This window comes from Salvelinus fontinalis, chromosome 14 (assembly GCF_029448725.1).
Source record: "Salvelinus fontinalis isolate EN_2023a chromosome 14, ASM2944872v1, whole genome shotgun sequence".
NCBI classification, from domain to species: Eukaryota; Metazoa; Chordata; class Actinopteri; order Salmoniformes; family Salmonidae; genus Salvelinus; species Salvelinus fontinalis.
In genome coordinates, this window is record NC_074678.1 from 10,395,413 (window position 1) to 10,418,563 (window position 23,151).

Genomic DNA, 23,151 nt, shown 5'->3' on the forward strand with positions numbered 1-23,151 from the left:
GAACAAACTGAGAATCTGAGATCAATAAATGGACAAAATGGCTGATACTCTCGTGCCAAAAGCATATCTCTCTTGTATTACTTTGTAAAACAATGTTCGCTCCATAGGCCTATTTGGAAGTTGATAAAATATTTTGATAACCTAAAGTCAGAATAGTCTTCACTTTTAAGCAGGAGTATTTGAAATATTGCAAAAGGCTTGTTCTGGCTGCATGTGGTTCACTGACAGATTTGCTGTGCATTCCCAAGCTACAGTATATGCCTTGTGATTGGTCTACATAAACACAATCCACAGCAGTGGATTAGCTTGTATGGCTCCGTGGGCGAACCCCCCATTCAGCCCCCACCAACAACAACAAAAAGCATCGTTCTGCATTAACTGTAATTTTTTATTTCAACATTTGGAACACAAATAAATAATCCTAACATTTAAAACTATATAAATATAAAAATATATACAAAAATAAGACTCATTTTATATCAAAAAGATGTAACAAAGACAAATAGAAACAAATTTGTGTTGATTTGGCACTCGAGCATCAATATATTACCCATCCCCCAACACTGTCAACCAAGAGTCAAGACTAAACCAATTCACCTTGGTGTTGTGCAGACTACATTACCCATCCCCCAACACTGTCAACCAAGAATCAAGACTAAACCAATTCACCTTGGTGTTGTGCAGACTACATTACCCATCCCCCAACACTGTCAACCAAGAGTCAAGACTAAACCAATTCACCTTGGTGCTGTGCAGACTACATTACCCATCCCCCAACACTGTCAACCAAGAGTCAAGACTAAACCAATTCACCTTGGTGCTGTGCAGACTACATTACCCATCCCCCAACACTGTCAACCAAGAGTCGAGACTAAACTAGTTCAACTTGGTGTTGTGCAGACTGGTTTTATATTATTCTTAACGATTTCTCACAAACCATAAAAAAATGCCACAATATGTCTGTGAAACTATATATTCACAGTATCATGAATGAATTGTGGTTTATTCGGTAGCATTTCGTAGTGTGACTGATTTTACTAATTGCGTTAGTACTGTACAAAGTTAGAGGTGCGCTATTTGATAGATTCCCCCGCTCCACCTACCTCGGGCTTCCAGTGGGGTGACCTGAGGTCAACCAACCCCTGCCCCCCTCCCCATCTCATACTTCTGAGTGGGAGACCTTCCCACTCAGAAGTAGGCAGGCAGTCCCACATGGTCCTACATGGTGACATATCATTGACGTGACGTGCAAATGAGCGATAGAAAACCGATCGTGCATATGTCACCATTCAGAGTGCAGGCACCCCGTGCCACCCCCGGTAAGATGTCGCCCTGGGCGGCTGCCCATGTCGACTATACCTAAATCCGCCACTGATCCACAGCTAGTCTATTTAAAAAAAAAAAAGCTATTGGTCCTCTGTGGTTAAATTATAGGTCTACTCCTTGAGTAGTATTCTGAATGATTTCATTTCTTTCTGAACAGACAGCAGTGATTCTATAACTTTGTCTCAGCCTCCAGTATTTATGCTGCAGTAGTTTGTGTCGGGGGGGCTAGGGTCAGTCTGTTATATCTGGAGTATTTCTCCTGTCTTATCCGGTGTCCTGTGTGAATTTAAGTATGCTCTTTCTAATTCTCTCTTTCTTTCTCTCTCTCGGAGGACCTGAGCCCTAGGACCATGCCTCAGGACTACCTGGCATGATGACTCCTTGATGTCCCCAGTCCACCTGGGGAGTCCACCTGGGGACAGCTGTCCCCAGTCCACCAGTCCAGCTGCTGCTCCAGTTTCAACTGTTCTGCCTGCGGCTATGGAACCCTGACCTGTCCACCGGACGTGCTACCTGTCCCAGACCTGCTGTTTTCAACTCTCTAGAGACAGCAGGAGCGGTAGAGATACTCTGAATGATCTGCTATGAAAAGCCAACTAACATTTACTCCTGAGGTGCTGACCTGTTGCACCCTCGACAACTACTGTGATTATTATTATTTGACCATGCTGGTCATTTATGAACATTTGAACATCTTGGCATATTATATTTGAACACAGCTATTTAGATCTAGTGGGAAGCCTCTTCATTCCCTTAACTTTCAACCATACAAATATTTAGTGTATCCTACAGTTAAGCCCAAGGTGATCAGAATAAAAGTTTCTCTAATATTGCAATAGACAAACGTTTGGTATTGGACAGTAGGTGGCAGTAAACCATGATAAATAAGTTGGCTATTCAAGACCATTCACTTGTTAGGCTAAGCTGGTATCCCTTTTCAATGTATAATGCTGACGTTAATAAATAAGAAAACAAATGTTGAAATGTAAAACATTTTATTTCTGAAGACACTCAGTGCTGCATGCCAAATACAGTGTACGTATTTGCTACTGTGTAGTTATTCACAGAATACAAATCATTTGTAGAAAACAGACAAAATGTCTGAATGGGATTCAAGTTTCAGGTGATAGAGTGATCCATAATTGCACAATATTTTACAAAAACAGTCATATATATACACACACACACACACACTTATTCACCCAGATTGTGTAAATTCACACACTCATCAACTACGTGGAGCATGCAGACAAACCTAAGAAACTAAACGCTATTTACATCCAAACTGAGGAATTCTGAATGATTTCACAATTTTCCTTTTCAAATCGTCACCAAAAAGGGGTTCTGGTCATTCTTATTTTTTTCAGCCACCAGGGAGAGTATGACCTCTGGATGAAAATCCTGGTTTATTTACAGGCACACTGTCTGGGCCATATCCCCTTCGCTTGACATGTACAGAACAGAAACTCCAATTTATAGAAATCTTCCATTGCTATAAATGGAATATTTGCCCATGAGTAATGCAAGCATAAAGCAAGCTCCTGGGTAGCACTGTATCTCAGTGCTAGAGGTGTCACTGCAGACACACTGGTTCGAATCCAGGCTGTATCACAACCGGCCGTGATTGGAAGTCCAATAGGGCGGCGCACAATTGGCCCAGTGTTGTCCGGGGTAGGCCGTCATTGTAAATAAGAAAATGTCCTTAAGCTGACTTGCCTAGTTCAATACATTTTCTTTAAAAGCAAGGAATGTGACTCTCGGATGTAACTGAAGATAAACAAATACAGAAATAGAATGAGTAGAAAGGACATTCACATTCAAGTCAATGGTTGATGGGTGGCATTCTATAGATCTATATGACTAGACTACTACCTCACAATCCAGCTGGAGGATCTGTACTGCACGTCAAAATATTGCTGTCAAGCTAAATAATAAATACCCTAAAGTTTGTTCGAAGCAGACAAGGCTAATTCACATTGATGCTCCAGGCCAGTGCGTTTGTGAAGGCCCAAGGTGCTCGCCTGTGTTGGAGCAAACTTCTGCAGGTGTAAACAACAACATATCTAGACGCTAGAGCAGTGATGGCTGCAGCACAGACAGAGAGGGGGAGAGGGAGAGAGGAAGGGGAGGGAGGCTGGCTGGCCCTGAGTACCAGTCTGTTTGTGCAACTCCTTGTCACTCATTGTCATGACAAACATGTTTGGCTTGACAATGACATCACTGGAGTTGTCAAGAACACAAAATGATCTGGGACCAGGCTTGCTTGTCCTGTACTCCACTGATGGATGGGGGTGGCTGTTTTCGTATAGGGCAGACTGCTCATCGTGTGTCTGTGACCTTCCTCCTCCGTTGTCACTTGTCACGGAGCAGGTAAAACACCATGGCCTTCAGGTAATGTCCACAGGCACAGGCAGCAGACATCAACCAATGGGAGCGGAAGCTGGGGTCTGTGTTCACCACGCACTTTGTGATATCAGCCTGTGAGGGAAGAGAGAGATGACAGCAACTCAGCCTATGAGAGAAGAGAATAAGCACCTCAGATACTAGCCAGCATTATTGAAATATACACTACATGACCAAAAGTATGTGCACACCTGCTCATCTAACATCTCATTCCAAAATCAGGGGCATTAATATGGAGTTGGTCCCCCCTTTGCTGCTATAATAGCCTCCACTCTTCTGGGAAGGCTTTCCACTAGATGTTGGAACATTGCTACGGGGTCTTGCTTCCATTCAGCCACAAGAGCATTAGTGAGGTCGGGCACTGATGTTGGGCGATTAGGCCTGGCTTGCAGTCGGCCTTCCAATTCATCCCAAAGGTATTTGATGGGGTTGAGGTCAGGGCTCTGTGCAGGCCAGTCAAGTTCTTCCACACCGATCTCGACAAACCATTTCTGTATGGACCTTCCTTTGTGCACGGGGGATTTGTCATGCTGAAACAGGAAAGGGCTTTCCCCAAACTGTTTCCACAAAGTTGGAAGCACAGAATTGTCTAGAATGTCATTGTACACTGTAGCGTTCAAGATTTCCCGTCACTGGAACTATGGGGCCTACCACGCTTGAGTGGCCTACCAGTTACGAGCCGGTGTTGCTCCTAGACTTTTCCACTTCACAATAACAGCACTTACAGTTTACCGGGGAAGCTCTAGCAGGGCAGAAATGCGACAGACTGACTTGTTGGAAAGGTGGCATCCTATGACGATACCACGTTGAAAAGTCACTGAGCTCTTCAGTAAGGCCACTCTACTGCCAATGATATGGAGACTGCGTGGCTGTGTGCTCGATTTTATACACCTATCAGCAACGGGTGTGGCTGAAATAGCCGAATCCACTAATTTGAAGGAGTGTCCACACACTGCTCTATATATAGTGTAATTTAGTATAGTGTACAAGGGCTAAGTCTCAACTATTGTATACGTTCCCCACACGTTCCATCATGGATTTAACAATGGTTGGCACTCCTACAGCCACTGATTACAGCAATCAATACTGTTCAATCCATGAAGAGGACTAGTGTGGGAGAAGAGTGGAACATTAGGACACAGACCTTTGAGCAGAGGCTGGGCACTGATGATGTCACAAGTCAAAGTTTCAAAAGACAGTGAGGGATTCCCTATATACACACACACACACACACACACACACACACACACACACACACACACACACACACACACACACCAGTCGATTTCCTTTAAAACAGGGTGGGACCCTTTAACAGTTAGTCAGTAACCAATGAATGTCTGATAAATAACATGCGTTAACAGGACTAGATTACATTACAAAATGTGTTTGAGAGATGTTGGTCTCTCTAAATTAGGTATTATCCAGAGGTCAGGTTAAAATGTTCAGAAAAAAGAAAAAAAAGAAACGTAAACACGATCACATTTTTAAAAAATGAGGAAATGCAGCGAGTTAACAACGTCTCAGCCAAACCCAAAACTGTAATCTTAACGACACATATTTCAACATACCGCTTGAAACAAATTGGTCAAAGGTTTTGAATGGCAGTAAAACAGCACAATAAGGAGAAAAGAATCTGAGTCATCAAGAACAGGTTGCACCCCTGTTGTTTCCAAGTTATTTCATCAACAAAAAAAATGGATCTGATGACGTTGAATCCATGTGGACAACTGATTGGATTTGCAACAAGTCATCAACGTAAGGTAATTTCATTCCCCCCCACCATCTAACTTTTTACCTAAATCCAATGGCAATGGTGAAATGTTTTGTTGATTTCACGTTAGATTAAATCTCAACCAAATGTAAATCAAAACTAGACGTTAAAAGGATGTCGGTGGCCCCTGGGAGACTACATCCACACAGGTCTACTAGCTAATAGTCCAGCCATTTCCTTCTCAATGTTTTTTGGTATGGTTTATATCAGCATCAAACTCCAGGCCACTTCAACATTTTATGATCTTTCATTATCATCTGGCGTGGTCAACTTCCAAATGGGCCATTCCAAGGCTGAGTCCCAAATGGGCCATTCCAAGGCTGAGTCCCAAATGGGCCATTCCAAGGCTGAGTCCCAAATGGGCCATTCCAAGGCGGAGTCCCAAATGGGCCATTCCAAGGCGGAGTCCCAAATGGGCCATTCCAAGGCGGAGTCCCAAATGGGCCATTCCAAGGCGGAGTCCCAAATGGGCCATTCCAAGGCTGAGTCCCAAATGGGCCATTCCAAGGCTGAGTCCCAAATGGGCCATTCCAAGGCTGAGTCCCAAATGGGCCATTCCAAGGCTGAGTCCCAAATGGGCCATTCCAAGGCTGAGTCCCAAATGGGCCATTCCAAGGCTGAGTCCCAAATGGGCCATTCCAAGGCTGAGTCCCAAATGGGCCATTCCAAGGCTGAGTCCCAAATGGGCCATTCCAAGGCTGAGTCCCAAATGGGCCATTCCAAGGCTGAGTCCCAAATGGGCCATTCCAAGGCTGAGTCCCAAATGGGCCATTCCAAGGCTGAGTCCCAAATGGGCCATTCCAAGGCTGAGTCCCAAATGGGCAATTCCAAGGCTGAGTCCCAAATGGGCCATTCCAAGGCTGAGTCCCAAATGGGCCATTCCAAGGCTGAGTCCCAAATGGGCCATTCCAAGGCTGAGTTCGAAATGGGCCATTCCAAGGCTGAGTTCGAAATGGGCCATTCAAAGGCTGAGTTCCAAATGGGCCATTCCAAGGTCGAGTTCCAAATGGGCCATTCCAAGGTCAACTCCCAAATGGGCCATTCCAAGGCTGAGTCCCAAATGGCACCCTATGGGGTCATGGGTCAAAAGTAGTGCACTATATAGGGGGAATCGGAGTCCCTTTGGAAACACAGGCCTGCTTTAGAGGGATTCTTGGTTGACTTTTAAGCTTTGCCAAAAGAGCAGAATTCACAGATTTAGGCCGAGTCTCTTTGCCAGGCCTCCTCTCTGCTTTGAGTACCAGTTGAGTACCACGCTTTGCTCTCGAAGGATTTTCATCAGTTGATCTCTAGAGCAAGACTATCTATCTAAATCTAAATCTATATATATATATATATATATATGAGACATTTTGGGGGAGTTTCTTAAAGTAGTGGCTGAATTCAACTCAATATCGAGACGTTGGCTTTTAGAAATAGCCGTTACAGACACCTCATGCTTTTGAGGACAAAGCCTTGAGTTATTCAAGACGCCCTTGTACCATGTACAGAACAGGGAGTTGTGTTTCGCAGTCATGATTGTATTGTGTTCAGGCTCTTGTTTACCTCAGTTTTATTGAGCTAGTCTCTCAGTAGACACCTTGAGAGACATGTTCAGGACACACCCGATAGGTGGGTATGGAAGACCATGACCTATGACCTGCAGGCAGTCTGAATTCAAATATGTACAGCGTAGGGAAAGGCATACAGGCATCACAGTCGTGCGATATGGGAGTCTGCACTAATCTCACGTGGACAGACTAACGTCAACAGAAAATGGTACCAAAAGATGCTCAATCGATCATCTGACTAAATTACACAAGATGTTAGTTCTGGGTTATCTGAGACACGGGCTTACTGTATGCACACTTCTGTGATTAAATAGCCTACGTCCGTGATCAACACACAGCCTTTCCTAAATAAACCTTGTCGGTGCACAGACTCAGTCAATCACTTGAACCGCAGGCGGGGCTCTAAAGTAGAACCAATTATTTTGGTGTATTATTCTGGGAGCACCGTGCAGCAACAACAACAAATTATTCAAATCAAAAAATTCAATGCATAACAACATTTCATGCCAACACCTTTTTCTACACTGCTCAAATCACTCAACGGGCAGGCAGCACAGTTCCAATACGCTGTACCCGTTTCTCTCAGCTTGCACTCAACAGATTCTTCTAAACAATGCTGCTTTCCAAGTTGCTTCCAAGTATGAATCCACATGTTTTCTCTTTTATAATATTTGTTTGCGGATCTTGCTTTTTGCAAAATGAGAGTTAGTTAGTCTAAGGAAGCTGGCATGTGCCTAAAGCTAATCACTAATGCTAATTGCTAGCTAGATAAATGCTAATCACTAGCTAGGGCAAAGCAAATGTTAGCTGGTGTATATCAGCATGTTGTTTGTGCAATGCATGTTCTCTCAATCAGATAAATATTTTAGAACAGGCTTTCTAAATGTAACATCTATGCATCAATTCAAACGCTATTAGGGTCCACTGGGAAACAGGCGAAGCGTCAATTCAGGACTAAGATTGACTCCTAACTACACCGGCTCTGACGCTCGTCGGATGTAGCAGGGCTTGAAAACTATTACGGAATACAAAAAGGGAAACCCAGCCGCGAGCTGCCCAATGACGCAAGTCTATCAGATGAGCTAAATGCTTTCTATGCTCATTTCAAGGCAAGCAACACTGAACCATGTGTGAGAGCACCAGCTGTTCCGGACGACTGTGTGATCACGCTCTTCATAGCTGATGTGACATGTACTCAAAGCACGTGCTGACCATTCTGGCAAGTGTCTTCACTTACGACGCCTCTTCTCCCTCAGGAGGCTGAAAAGATTTGGCATGGGCCCTCAGATCCTCAAAAAGTTCTACAGCTACACCATTGAGAGCATCTTGACTGGCTACATCATCGATTGGTATGGCAACTGCTAGGCATCGGACCACAAGGCGCTACAGAGGGTAGCGCGTACAGCCCAGTACATCACTGGGGAACTCCCTGCCATCCAGGACCTCTATACCAGGTGGTATCAGAGGAAGGCCCTAAACATTGTCAAAAGACTCCAGCCACCATAGACTGTTCTCTCTGCTACCACAGGGCAAGTGGTACCAGAGCGCCAAGTCTGGGACCAAAAGGCCTGAACATCTTCGACCCCGAAGTCATAAAACTGCTGAGTCTACCCATATATGTACTGTCAAATTGCAGTTGTCTGAAGTGTTTTCTCCCATTCTAGTAATTGTATGTCTATCGGTAAATCTATGGCGCGGTGAGCATAGAAATAGTCTATAAAAAGGGCATGGAACCTCTAACGTTCTATAGATTCTACTGTATTCTTTCTGTTTTCTATACTAGTGTTCCTCTTACCCATCCTCCTCTCCTCTTCAACCAGGAGACCAGGCTCTTGCGGACAAACTCCCCCATGCAGTCTACGATGGTGTGGACCATGGCTGGGTGACCGTGCCTCACGCAGTCCACCGCCAGGGCACCGGCTACCGCATACAGGGATACCACCTTCCCCCATGTTATACCTGAGGAGAGATGCAGACAGAGAATCAGACACTAGAACCACCAGAATCAAACACCCCGGGATACCCCCTTTCACACACACACATTCCAATAATCTTAGCGGTGTCCAATGTACATTTATTTATTTACCCATTTCAGCTTATTACAAAAAAAAAAAGATCATGTAAAAAATCGTTACTTCTGACTGGATAGCAAATACATGAGATCATCGTTTGGGTTTTACATGATCGTGCTGCCTGAAGGGAGGGAGGGAGGCTGACTGACTGACTGTGGGAGCCAAGTGCGTTTGCGGAGCTGACTGCATCTCTGCCAGGAACTCCTTTTAGTGCAGGGAGACAGAGAAAGCCATAACTAGACGTAGCCTCCAGCCATTCAGTCGACATGCCCATCCGCCAAACAACAATACATCATAAAGGCCGTCTGAAACTGGGATATTATTCTTTATTAGCTCAGACAGCAGACGTTCAGCAAACTTTGAAGCGCTTGTTTTTCAGTCAGGATTGTAACTAGTACGCTACCATTTATGGTAATGCGTTCAGACTATGGAGGACAATGAATAGCCCTATATTGAAATTGTTGCACAGACTCATTCCTTTGTAGAAATCATCTCCTTTCACTTCTAAGTATCATAGGAGGGATTTACCACCACTTTGGAATCCAGACAGATATTTCTAGGGATTGAATATGTAAAATAATCAACTGACAACATAATGGACTGTGTGTGTAATGTAAGGTTTTAAATCCAAGGTCATGGATACAACGGTCGTTCCCTGACAGAATGGGATCATGTTAATTAACACAACTAGACATTGGTTAGTCTCTTGTGACAGACTAACTATGGACCAAACAACTCAAAAATACATTTTAAAAAGCCATTTAAACAAATGCTTTTATTCAAACTTCAGTTTGGCTGAAGAAGAGATCAAAACACGTGTGTGCTCGCATACTCCTTTAAAAAGACCTTTACTTGAAAAACGAGAAAAGTAGTACTGTTTGTCCATTTTGAGACACTGTAGCCGGTGTACACTTCAACAAAAGTCAGATTTAATATAAGATACACTACTACATACTACAAAAGTATATGGACAACTGCTCGTCGAACATCTCATTCCAAATAATGAGCATTAATATGGAGTTGGTCCTCCCTTTTGTTGCTATAACAGCCTCCACTCTTCTGGGAAGACTTTCCACTAGATGTTGGAACATTGATGCGGGGACTTGCTTCCATTCAGCCACAAGCGCATTAGTGAGGTCGGGCACTGATGTTGGGAGTTTAGGCCTGGCTCGCAGTCGGCATTCCAATTCATCCCAAAGGTGTTTGGTGGGGTTGAGGTCAGGACTCTGTGCAGACCAGTCAAGTTTGTCCACACCGATCTCGACAAACCATTTCTGTATGGACCTTGCTTTGTGAAAGTTGGAAGCACAGAATTGTCTAGAATGTCATTGTATGCTGTAGCGTTAAGATTTCCCTTCACTGGAACTAAGGAGCCCGAACCATGAAAAACAGGCCCAGACCATTATTCCTCTTCCACCAAACTTTACAGTTGACACTATGGTAGCGTTCTCCTGGCATCTGCCAACCCCAGAGTCACAGTCTCTACTCTACAGGCGACATGGTAGAGTCGTAGTCTCTACTCTACAGGCTCCGTGGCAGAGTCGTAGTCTCTACTCTACAGGCTCCGTGGCAGAGTCGTAGTCTCTACTCTACAGGCGCCGTGGCAGAGTCGTAGTCTCTACTCTACAGGCTCCGTGGCAGAGTCGTAGTCTCTACTCTACAGGCTCCGTGGCAGAGTCGTAGTCTCTACTCTACAGGCTCCGTGGCAGAGTCGTAGTCTCTACTCTACAGGCTCCGTGGCAGAGTCGTAGTCTCTACTCTACAGGCTCCGTGGCAGAGTCGTAGTCTCTACTCTACAGGCTCCGTGGCAGAGTCGTAGTCTCTACTCTACAGGCTCCGTGGCAGAGTCGTAGTCTCTACTCTACAGGCTCCGTGGCAGAGTCGTAGTCTCTACTCTACAGGCTCCGTGGCAGAGTCGTAGTCTCTACTCTACAGGCTCCGTGGCAGAGTCGTAGTCTCTACTCTACAGGCTCCGTGGCAGAGTCGTAGTCTCTACCCTACAGGCTCCGTGGCAGAGTCGTAGTCTCTACCCTACAGGCTCCGTGGCAGAGTCGTAGTCTCTACCCTACAGGCTCCGTGGCAGAGTCGTAGTCTCTACCCTACAGGCTCCGTGGCAGAGTCGTAGTCTCTACTCTACAGGCTCCGTGGCAGAGTCGTAGTCTCTACTCTACAGGCTCCGTGGCAGAGTCGTAGTCTCTACTCTACAGGCTCCGTGGCAGAGTCGTAGTCTCTACTCTACAGGCTCCGTGGCAGAGTCGTAGTCTCTACTCTACAGGCTCCGTGGCAGAGTCGTAGTCTCTACTCTACAGGCTCCGTGGCAGAGTCGTAGTCTCTACTCTACAGGCTCCGTGGCAGAGTCGTAGTCTCTACAGGCTCCGTGGCAGAGTCGTAGTCTCTACAGGCTCCGTGGCAGAGTCGTAGTCTCTACAGGCTCCGTGGCAGAGTCGTAGTCTCTACAGGCTCCGTGGCAGAGTCGTAGTCTCTACAGGCTCCGTGGCAGAGTCGTAGTCTCTACAGGCTCCGTGGCAGAGTCGTAGTCTCTACAGGCTCCGTGGCAGAGTCGTAGTCTCTACAGGCTCCGTGGCAGAGTCGTAGTCTCTTCTCTACAGGATCCGTGGCAGAGTCGTAGTCTCTACAGGCGCCATGGCAGTCGTAGTCTCTTCTCTACAGGATCCGTGGCAGAGTCGTAGTCTCTACAGGCTCCATGGCAGAGTCGTAGTCTCTACAGGTTGACGGTGCCCAGAGTGCTATACTGTACAGTCCCCTGAAGCACTAAGAGACAGCCAAGACCTGAATGTGTACAAAAATGTCAGAAAATGTCTATTTTTACCTTTCCCACAGAACTATGCTTGGCCCCTGCCAGTAAATCACTCTAAAAAGAGACCCGTAAAGAGCGGTAACACACACCATACTGAGAGCTGGCCTGTGTCCCAAAAAGGCACCCTATTCCCTATATAGTGCACTACTTTCTAGTGCACTATAAAGGGAATAGGGTTCCATTCTGGACACATCCCTGGTCTCTGTTACCTCTGTTGACATTCTTCTTCAAAGTCAGTTGAACTTGTTCTCCCTGACGTTACATATCTTCATTGCGTTTCATTGATAATGAATCCACTAGTTCCTCTTTTCTTTTATACAACACGCTGCTAATAGTTTCCCCCAGCATCCTCTGTGATTCATTACTTCCCCCCCCCCCCCCCCCATGAATATTATTGATAATATTTGCCACAATACAAGAAATAACTATGTACCAACATTGGCATCATGTAACATCCCAGACACATTATAACCAGCTGTCCATACATTTCAGGGATTTTCATACTACTAAGATGAACCGAGCCAAGCTGGCCTGGTTCTGAATCCACCATAGATAGTAGCTGGAACCATGCTGCTGAAACTATATCTGAGTCAGCACAGTTTGGTTAGGGTCGGCAAGATCATGTAGCGGGTCTGTTTGCCCCAGGCTGGTTGTCAGAGAGAGAGATCTTGTCCCACTGGTGTAGTAGTGAATAGTTATTGACCTACCGGTGGAGAAGATCTCCGCAGCCACAGCCAGGAAGGCATCAGACACCACGCTCTCAGACGCAACGGTGATGTTCAGCTGACGAGCTACGTTACGGTAGATGTTGGGCCGCAGGTACTCCAACTCATCACCTAGGGAACAGAACAGGTAGTGAGACAACCAGGTACTCCAACTCATCACCTAGGGAACAGAACAGGTAGTGAGACAACCAGGTACTCCAACTCATCACCTAGGGAACCACAGAACAGGTAGTGAGCCAACCAGGTACTCCAACTCATCACCTAGGGAACCACAGAACAGGTAGTGAGCCAACCAGGTACTCCAACTCATCACCTAGGGAGCAGAACAGGTAGTGAGCCAACCAGGTACTCCAACTCATCACCTAGGGAACCACAGAACAGGTAGTGAGCCAACCAGGTACTCCAACTCATCACCTAGGGAACCACAGAACAGGTAGTGAGCCAGTGAGGGGGTTTGGTTTCCCAGCTTGGTCAGAGATATGTTTGTTCTGTATACAGGCACAGATAAGGTTCTACGTGTGCAGAGCACACTCCCCTTTGCCCTTCCAGTCTCCTAAGTGCCCTTCTGGGTGGTGGTATAATCCCCCCCAAAAAATGTTTTATTTATTATGTATACATGTTTTTGTCATCTTTGTTCGGAACCCACTGCCCGCAAGTCGTTGTCAAATTCGCACCCCCATCCCATCCGCTGGTTGCGCCTGTTGATCTGCCCTGTACAGAGGTTGCGTGTGTCCGGTTGCACCTGTTTCCCCAGTCTGCCATGTACAGAGATGGCGCGCACCCGGTATCCAAACATGTATAGTTTGAGAGATGCGGTCACCGGTCGAGTTTGTGTGTGTAGCTAGCTACCTACACCGAAATAGCTCCACTATTTTCTAGTTGCTAAAATTCTAATAGTTCCCCTAATTTCAGTTTATGTGACAAAACAAACAAGAGAATCAATGTAGAATCTAAAACCGCTGTGAAATATATTTCTTAGAACCCCCCCCAAAAAATATTGTATTTTACAGCTGTTTGAAACATAGAACAAATCTACCGCATTTTAGACTTGCTTTCAATGAGAACGACAGATCTATAACTAAAATGTCTACGTGCCCCCCAAAAAAGGTCAGGTCGCCCAAAAAGTTACATAATTGCAGGTTTAAAATATCAACACTGCCACAGCAGCATAACATTTGATTAACACTTGCTAAAGCCTATATCATCCATATTGGGTCTGGTGGATTGATACGTGCAGCAGATAAGAGGAGCGAAGCATCGATGACTCTCCGACCCAACTTCATCCCTTTTTCAGGTCGGTTGTTTTCAGTGTTTCAGGGCTAGCAGCAACAACACAGGTAGGCCTAGTCTACATTCAAGCTAACCACCTACACTAACATATCGACACAAGCCACGAGTCAACCAGTCATATATCATGAGTTAGATTAGGAAGTTATTATTTGATAGGAGCATTTGGATTACTGTTTAGTAGTGTTAATTGAATTTTGTGACGATATTTCTTAATTTCTTTCTGGATTACGTTGTGTATTGTTTTGTATTGCTAGGTTCTTACTGCACTGTTGGAACACAAGCATTTTTGCTACACCTGCAATAGCATCTGTGTACACATACACACACAAAAAAAAACCGGCTAAATCACAAACCAGTAAAACAAATTCATGTGCTTAGGAGGCACTGTCGCTAGCTAGCTTACAATTTGCGGCCCTTTTTCATTTTGAGCACCTGCTCTATGCAAGGTCTGTGCACAGCCCTGGCCTGTATAACCCCATAGAATTAGGAATTAGAATAAGACATTTACTTAATCTATATGTCTAGGCCACTCCTACAGTCATTGTTTACCATTCTCGCTTCATACTCGTCGCCAAACTGGTTCCAGGTCATCTACAAGACCCTGCTAGGTAAAGTCCCGCCTCCTCTCAGCTCACTGGTCACCATTGCAGCACCCACCCGTAGCACGCGCTCCAGCAGGTGTATTTCACTGGTCACCCCCAGGGCCAATTCCTCCTTTGGCTGCCTCTCCTTCCAGTTCTCTGCTGCCAATGACTGGAACGAACTGCAAAAATCTCTGAAACTGGAAACACTTATCTCCCTCACCAGCTTTAAACACCAGCTGTCAGAGCACCTCACAGATCACTGCACATAGCCCATCTATAAATAGCCCAATCAATTACTACATCCCCCTACTGTATTTATTTATTTATTTTGCTCCCTTGCACCCCAGTATTTCTCCTTTGCACATTCACCTACTGCAAATGTACAATTCCAGTGTTTTTAATTGCTATATTGTATTTACTTCGCCACTGAGGCCTTTTTATTGCCTTCACCTCCCTAATCTCACCTCATTTGCTCACATTGTATATAGACTTGTTTTTCTACTGTATGTTTGTTTTACTCCATGTGTAACTCTGTGTTGTTGTATGTGTCAAACTGCTTTGCTTTATCTTGGCCAGGTCGCAGTTGTAAATGAGAACTTGTTCTCAACTAGCCTACCTGGTTAAATAAAGGTAAAATAAAATATATATAAAAAGTGGACAAGACAGCACAGATCTGAGACCAGGCTAGTGACTTCCCTGTTCACTAGTGCTGCAGGTACTCTCAGGCATCACATCTTTGAATAACTTCCCTTTTGAATAACCTCCCTTTACTCTCTGGTATCATTTCTGCTATTAGCTGAATGTCAGGAGCCTCTGACCCTCAGGCACCCTATTCCCTATTTAGTGCACTACTAAACAGACAGGGCTCTGGTCAAAAGTAGTGCACTAAACAGACCATGGCTCTGGTCAAAAGTAGTGCACTAAACAGACCAGGGCTCTGATCAAAAGTAGTGCACTAAACAGACCAGGGCTCTGGTCAAAAGTAGTGCACTAAAAACAAGGAATATTGTGCCATTTGGTACACAGGCATGGCTAATATCTTGTCCCTGGTTATGTATTTATTTAAAGGTATTCTCCGTTGCTAAGTAACAGGATGTTCATGTGATGCACTGTGCCGGCTTCAGACAGTGATTCATCAGTGTCTCTATCTTTCAGGAGACCGTACTCTTCTCTTTCTCAAAATAATACAGAGGAGGAGGAGGGGGGTAATAGGCTACAGAGGGAAGGTTTTGTACAATCCAAAACTGAGTAGCCTAGGTAACCTCCACAAACACATGACATCAGTTGGATGTCTAGAGAAGGAGTCTGAACAGAGAGCAAAATTCCAACATCAAGCTAATGTGACCAAGTAGGCTTGGATACTAGCTGAATCTATAAACTGAAGATATAATATAAAGAAATAACATACTATTTGGACATTGTAGACAATCGATTACCATGTGCATTCTAAAAAATGGTCTTACAGGATATGCTGCTGAATATAGCCCCAATAGGAGGACAGCCTGTCATTCACACAGACACATTGCGCACTGATGCCCTCTTACCTAACCACATGAGGACAGAGGATACCTCTCCAAGCATCCCACCAGATGCTGACAGCTGATGCTCTGGTTTGGACCACCCTATCCCGGTTCGGTTCAGCCTGGAATGGATGTAGTCCCTACATAGAGCCTTGGCCTGTGACACCAGCTCCTTGTCTGTGGGGGAGCGGTCAAATACTTCCATCACTTCAGCCGCGAATACTGAGGAGCGACGCAACATCTCCATACCCCAGTTCCACAGCAGCAGTTAATCACAAACAACCCGCCTGGCGCTGGCCCTGATCCACCGCAATCTTCAACCGAGGTCGCCGTTGTATGGTCCTCTTTGTCACCAGAATGCTACCTCTTACTCCCCTCCCTCAGACTGAGGGCGTTTCGAAGAGAATCTGCCTGTTTGGGAAAAGGGGAATTATTTAATTGATTTTCAGTAGCGCAGAATTTAAATTAGTTTATTCGGTCACCGTCAAACAAAATATAGGTGCCCATAGGCTCCCATAATGCCATCCGTTCGCAGTTTGACAAACTCAGCTTCCTTGAGTTAATGGCGAGATTTACAAGCATTTCGCTACAGTCGCAATAACATCTGCTAACCATGTGTATGTGACCAATAACATTTGATTTGAACTACCCATTGTAACTACACAGAAATCTCTGTACATTTTGTCAGCTGTATTTGATTATGATGATAGTTTACCATTGTAAAGTGAGCAGGTTATTGCAGGAGTCTGCCAATTAAAATGTCTTTCGTTACAATATCCATTAAAATATAACGTAAATATAATATGCTACTGTACACAGAGAAGCAAATGTCCAAATACCTTTCGATTCCAGTCGTGTAGTCTACAGGCGCACGGTCTTCGCCGTCGGGATTATAGGCTACAGGATATCCACATCTACCACTTGGTCATTACGCATATATTAAAACAGTTAATTCTCTGTTCAAAATAAAAACTGCTGTGAAGTCTTCATGGCGTCAGTTCCTTATCGATACTCCGAACGCTTTCTTGACCATTGATTTATACTGTTTGGCACAGCCAGGGTTGGTAGCTGAGAAGCGCGCCCCCACACTCGAGCAAAGTTTCCTTCTATGGACCCGTTTGGATATAAAAGGCAGGGATAAGGATACATTATCTACATATGCCCCGCCCATCCCATAGTAGCAGATTTCTAAGGAAATCTCTTTGATGGGTTTTTTTATTTTTTTATTTAGTTTAACCTTTATTTAACTAGGCAAGTCGGGTAGGGGTGTAGCAGACAAAGGAATGTGTTTTCTATCTTGTAACAAACAAGATATTGCAATATTGTGTTGTCCAAAACTCCACAAGGCTATTGTATTAATACATAATTATGATAATCAAGCCTATTGTATTAATACATAATCATGATAATCATCATTATCCAACATCTTCTCTAGGATGATGCCCCGATAACTCTAGCCTATCTACTTCTATATAAAAAAAAATCTCCCTCCAAAAGTGAACAGCAAGTGTTGCTAGAATCTTTCTCGATTTACGTGAACATACTTTTGTAAATACTAAACACAACTGGGAAGTATTGTCTTTTCCCAATATACAAATATAACATATTAGATCTTTATAAAACACTCACACATACAAACTCCAACCCTGGTTCGTCAAATGATATCCTTCCGAAAAGTCATTACCGTGCCTTAGCTCACCATGCCATGCCCTGTATTTATTGTAGAGCAGCAGTTTATCCGAATCTCACTGGAAGAACTGTAGCCTACACTTTCAGTTCCCTTATTACTCAATGTTTGTGTTCCAAAATGTGCCAGGACTCTAGCTCAAACAACATGGCCACTAGGAGCCAATGAGCTTGAATGAATGGGTTTTCATAATCAACAGCATCACCGTGCGACAAAACGGAAACAATATTTTACAGGTTAGCTAGACTCATATCCCTGAGCATGTGTGCCAAATTTCATCGCACAGAGTCAAACAGATCAAGAGATGTAAACATGTGCACGCTATAGCGCCACCGTGTGGTCGATCTGAATGTGCTCGCATATGTTGAGTCTTCAGTGGTTGGAACATGTGTACCAAGTTTTGTAACAATTAGAATATCCGTGACTGATTTATATGCATTTATGTGCCAGACCACGCCCACGAGAATGCTTATTGGCCAATAGCGTCCATGTTGTTTTAGATACTAGTCTGGAAAATGTTGCGTTGGGAGAATTTTGTCCATAGATGCCACATATCAAGTTTGGTGCAGATCGGTCATTCAGCGCCAGAGGAGTAGCGTTTGAAGTGTTTTTCCCCAAAACTCAAAAAATGGTGAAAGATCCATCATGGCAGATCTTATGGGTCCTTGAGGTAAATGTGTTCCTTATGAGGAGAAGTGACCTACATACTGAATTTCATGACTCTAGATCAAACTAGGTGAGGGGTGTGATCTTTCAAAGATTGCATTTTCAATTGCTTGTTACAGCACCACCATAAGAGGGTGTTGACCCTCTTTTTCTTTTACCATCATGACAAGTTGCACCTTAGGCATTACCTTCTCTCTGGAATTTACATTTTAATATTACCTTACAGAATAATAATAAATCAAAGTTTATTTGTCACCTGCGCCGAATACAATTCAGTGAAATGGTTACTTACAGGCTCTAATCAACAGTGCAATTAAGTAAACAAAAAAAAAAGTATTAGGTGAACTAAAGAAATAAAAACAGTAAAAAAATAAGGGAAAAATAACAGTAGCAGTAATGGACGCCAACAAATACAACAGGGGTTTGACCAGCTGCTGGACCCTTAATAACATGTGTTATCTACAGTATAACAGAATGTTAACAGGCAGAGAGTTTGGGCACTGTTTTCCCCTGGCTCAAACCACAAATGCCACTTTAGTCGCTCCCTTCTCCTTCCCGGCTAAAACTGAATGTTATCTTAGGAAAGTAAAAAAGTAGCTCTCTGGAGCTTCCATATGAAGATTACAGATGGCCCTGGAATTGATCAAAACACACACACACACACACACACACACACACACACACACACACACGATGGTCCAAACAGGATTTAAAAATGCTGTATTCTCTTTCTGTTATCAGTTCATGAGTTTGGTTCACTCAATAAAAACCTCATTCTATTTTTTGAACCAGGTTATCAAGACCATGCATCATGTAGGGGCGGCAGGTAGCCTAGCGGTTAGAGGCAGGGAGCCTAGCGGTTAGAGGCAGGTAGCCCAGCGGTTAGAGGCAGGTAGCCCAGCGGTTAGAGGCAGGTAGCCCAGCGGTTAGAGGCAGGTAGCCCAGCGGTTAGAGGCAGGTAGCCCAGCGGTTAGAGGAGGCAGGTAGCCCAGCGGTTAGAGGAGGGAGGTAGCCTAGCGGTTAGAGGAGGGAGGTAGCCTAGCGGTTAGAGGAGGGAGGTAGCCTAGCGGTTAGAGGAGGGAGGTAGCCTAGCGGTTAGAGGAGGGAGGTAGCCTAGCGGTTAGAGGAGGGAGGTAGCCTAGCGGTTAGAGGAGGGAGGTAGCCTAGCGGTTAGAGGAGGGAGGTAGCCTAGCGGTTAGAGGAGGGAGGTAGCCTAGCGGTTAGAGGAGGGAGGTAGCCTAGCGGTTAGAGGAGGGAGGTAGCCTAGCGGTTAGAGGAGGGAGGTAGCCTAGCGGTTAGAGGAGGGAGGTAGCCTAGCGGTTAGAGGAGGGAGGTAGCCTAGCGGTTAGAGGAGGGAGGTAGCCTAGCGGTTAGAGGAGGGAGGTAGCCTAGCGGTTAGAGGAGGGAGGTAGCCCAGCGGTTAGAGGAGGGAGGTAGCCCAGCGGTTAGAGGAGGGAGGTAGCCCAGCGGTTAGAGGAGGGAGGTAGCCCAGCGGTTAGAGGAGGGAGGTAGCCCAGCGGTTAGAGGAGGGAGGTAGCCCAGCGGTTAGAGGAGGGAGGTAGCCCAGCGGTTAGAGGAGGGAGGTAGCCCAGCGGTTAGAGGAGGGAGGTAGCCCAGCGGTTAGAGGAGGGAGGTAGCCCAGCGGTTAGAGGAGGGAGGTAGCCCAGCGGTTAGAGGCAGGTAGCCCAGCGGTTAGAGGAGGGAGGTAGCCCAGCGGTTAGAGGCAGGTAGCCCAGCGGTTAGAGGCAGGTAGCCTAGCGGTTAGAGGCAGGTAGCCTAGCGGTTAGAGGCAGGTAGCCTAGCGGTTAGAGGAGGCAGGTAGCCTAGCGGTTAGAGGCGGCAGGTAGCCTAGCGGTTAGAGGAGGGAGGTAGCCTAGCGGTTAGAGGAGGGAGGTAGCCTAGCGGTTAGAGGAGGGAGGTAGCCTAGCGGTTAGAGGAGGGAGGTAGCCTAGCGGTTAGAGGAGGGAGGTAGCCTAGCGGTTAGAGGAGGGAGGTAGCCTAGCGGTTAGAGGAGGCAGGTAGCCTAGCGGTTAGAGGAGGCAGGTAGCCTAGCGGTTAGAGGAGGCAGGTAGCCTAGCGGTTAGAGGAGGGAGGTAGCCTAGCGGTTAGAGGAGGGAGGTAGCCTAGCGGTTAGAGGAGGGAGGTAGCCTAGCGGTTAGAGGAGGGAGGTAGCCTAGCGGTTAGAGGAGGGAGGTAGCCTAGCGGTTAGAGGAGGGAGGTAGCCTAGCGGTTAGAGGAGGGAGGTAGCCTAGCGGTTAGAGGAGGGAGGTAGCCTAGCGGTTAGAGGAGGGAGGTAGCCTAGCGGTTAGAGGAGGGAGGTAGCCTAGCGGTTAGAGGAGGGAGGTAGCCTAGCGGTTAGAGGAGGGAGGTAGCCTAGCGGTTAGAGGAGGGAGGTAGCCTAGCGGTTAGAGGAGGGAGGTAGCCTAGCGGTTAGAGGAGGGAGGTAGCCTAGCGGTTAGAGGAGGGAGGTAGCCTAGCGGTTAGAGGAGGGAGGTAGCCTAGCGGTTAGAGGAGGGAGGTAGCCTAGCGGTTAGAGGAGGGAGGTAGCCTAGCGGTTAGAGGAGGGAGGTAGCCTAGCGGTTAGAGGAGGGAGGTAGCCTAGCGGTTAGAGGAGGGAGGTAGCCTAGCGGTTAGAGGAGGGAGGTAGCCTAGCGGTTAGAGGAGGGAGGTAGCCTAGCGGTTAGAGGAGGGAGGTAGCCTAGCGGTTAGAGGAGGGAGGTAGCCTAGCGGTTAGAGGAGGGAGGTAGCCTAGCGGTTAGAGGAGGGAGGTAGCCTAGCGGTTAGAGGAGGGAGGTAGCCTAGCGGTTAGAGGAGGGAGGTAGCCTAGCGGTTAGAGGAGGGAGGTAGCCTAGCGGTTAGAGGAGGGAGGTAGCCTAGCGGTTAGAGGAGGGAGGTAGCCTAGCGGTTAGAGGAGGGAGGTAGCCTAGCGGTTAGAGGAGGGAGGTAGCCTAGCGGTTAGAGGAGGGAGGTAGCCTAGTGGTTAGAGGAGGGAGGTAGCCTAGTGGTTAGAGGAGGGAGGTAGCCTAGTGGTTAGAGGAGGGAGGTAGCCTAGTGGTTAGAGGAGGGAGGTAGCCTAGTGGTTAGAGGAGGGAGGTAGCCTAGTGGTTAGAGGAGGGAGGTAGCCTAGTGGTTAGAGGAGGGAGGTAGCCTAGTGGTTAGAGGAGGGAGGTAGCCTAGTGGTTAGAGGAGGGAGGTAGCCTAGTGGTTAGAGGAGGGAGGTAGCCTAGTGGTTAGAGGAGGGAGGTAGCCTAGTGGTTAGAGGAGGGAGGTAGCCTAGTGGTTAGAGGAGGGAGGTAGCCTAGTGGTTAGAGGAGGGAGGTAGCCTAGTGGTTAGAGGAGGGAGGTAGCCTAGTGGTTAGAGGAGGGAGGTAGCCTAGTGGTTAGAGGAGGGAGGTAGCCTAGTGGTTAGAGGAGGGAGGTAGCCTAGTGGTTAGAGGAGGGAGGTAGCCTAGTGGTTAGAGGAGGGAGGTAGCCTAGTGGTTAGAGGAGGGAGGTAGCCTAGTGGTTAGAGGAGGGAGGTAGCCTAGTGGTTAGAGGAGGGAGGTAGCCTAGTGGTTAGAGGAGGGAGGTAGCCTAGTGGTTAGAGGAGGGAGGTAGCCTAGTGGTTAGAGGAGGGAGGTAGCCTAGTGGTTAGAGGAGGGAGGTAGCCTAGTGGTTAGAGGAGGGAGGTAGCCTAGTGGTTAGAGGAGGGAGGTAGCCTAGTGGTTAGAGGAGGGAGGTAGCCTAGTGGTTAGAGGAGGGAGGTAGCCTAGTGGTTAGAGGAGGGAGGTAGCCTAGTGGTTAGAGGCAGGTAGCCTAGTGGTTAGAGGCAGGTAGCCTAGTGGTTAGAGGCAGGTAGCCTAGTGGATAGAGGCAGGTAGCCTAGTGGATAGAGCGTTGGACTGGTAACTGGAAGGTTGCAAGATCGAATCCCGAGCTGACAAGGTAATAATCTGTCATTTTGCCCCTGAACAAGGCAGTTAACCCAATGTTCCTAGGCCATCATTGTAAATAAGAATTTGTTCTTAAACTGACTTGCCTAGTTAAATAAAGGTTTAAAAAAAAAATAAGAGAAATATTATAACCTACTTATAAAATGGTCCTTCCCTGCTACGGCAAACCGGAGGTTCCAACCCATGTCACATTCTGAGAACACTTGGTTCTAAAGAATGTATTGTTGAAAACGCAGTCTGTCTCCACATGGAGCTGATGTTGTTTGTTACCACCCGTACTTCAACAAGACATTGTACACGTTTGGTTTTTCACCACACCCTCACATACAGCTATTACTGTGGAACAAGGAGCTTTGTTTAGGCATGCCCAGACCTTCTCATAGGACTCCCCCACCTGTTTTGAGTCATTTCCCAGGGTAAGTCGCTATGGGTGTCAGAGTTCTCCATTCGCTCTCTGCTCCTCCAGTTCTTCCAGGTTTTCACTCAATGGGAACACCACGGCCGTCACTATCTGAACAAGCCTTCTAACAATTTCTCATGTTAAAATAGATTTTTTTTTAAACCTAACCTGAATCTTAACCACACTGCTAACCTTATTCCTTACCCACACCTTAAATTAACTTGGCCATCTAGTGGGAACAGAACGACCTGCAGTAGTCATGGTGAGATGAGCGTTAGGTCAACAGCACATCACTGCCACCTTCTGGTAGAGCGTCAGATGGGACAGGTAACCTTGGTAGAGCGTCAGATGGGACAGGTAACCTTGGTAGAGGATCAGATGGGACAGGTAACCTTGGTAGAGCG

The 23,151-nt window shown here is 46.3% G+C and overlaps 1 protein-coding gene across 1 annotated transcript; it reads right to left on the reverse strand.

The window, feature by feature from the left end:
• Window positions 1–2,304: 2,304 nt before the first annotated feature.
• boka (BCL2 family apoptosis regulator BOK a) lies at window positions 2,305–17,877 on the reverse strand. Its single transcript, XM_055943932.1, has 5 exons — window positions 16,902–17,877; window positions 16,087–16,473; window positions 12,651–12,779; window positions 8,849–9,012; window positions 2,305–3,804 (listed from the first exon to the last, which is right to left on the reverse strand). The coding sequence occupies exons 2-5, from the start codon at window positions 16,307–16,309 to the stop codon at window positions 3,679–3,681; spliced, it is 642 nt and encodes a 213-aa protein (XP_055799907.1). The 5' UTR covers window positions 16,310–16,473; window positions 16,902–17,877; the 3' UTR covers window positions 2,305–3,678.
• Window positions 17,878–23,151: the final 5,274 nt, after the last annotated feature.

Coding starts and splice junctions, on each gene's coding strand:
- boka (XM_055943932.1), bottom strand. CDS start 16,309: ATGGAGATGTTGCGTCGCTCCTCAGTATTCGCGGCTGAAGTGATGGAA. Junction 12,780..16,086: donor CTCTGTCCTCATGTGGTTAG/GTAAGAGGGCAT, acceptor TCTGTTCCCTAG/GTGATGAGTTGGAGTACCTG. Junction 3,805..8,848: donor TGAAGAGGAGAGGAGGATGG/GTAAGAGGAACA, acceptor CTTCCCTCACAG/GCTGATATCACAAAGTGCGT.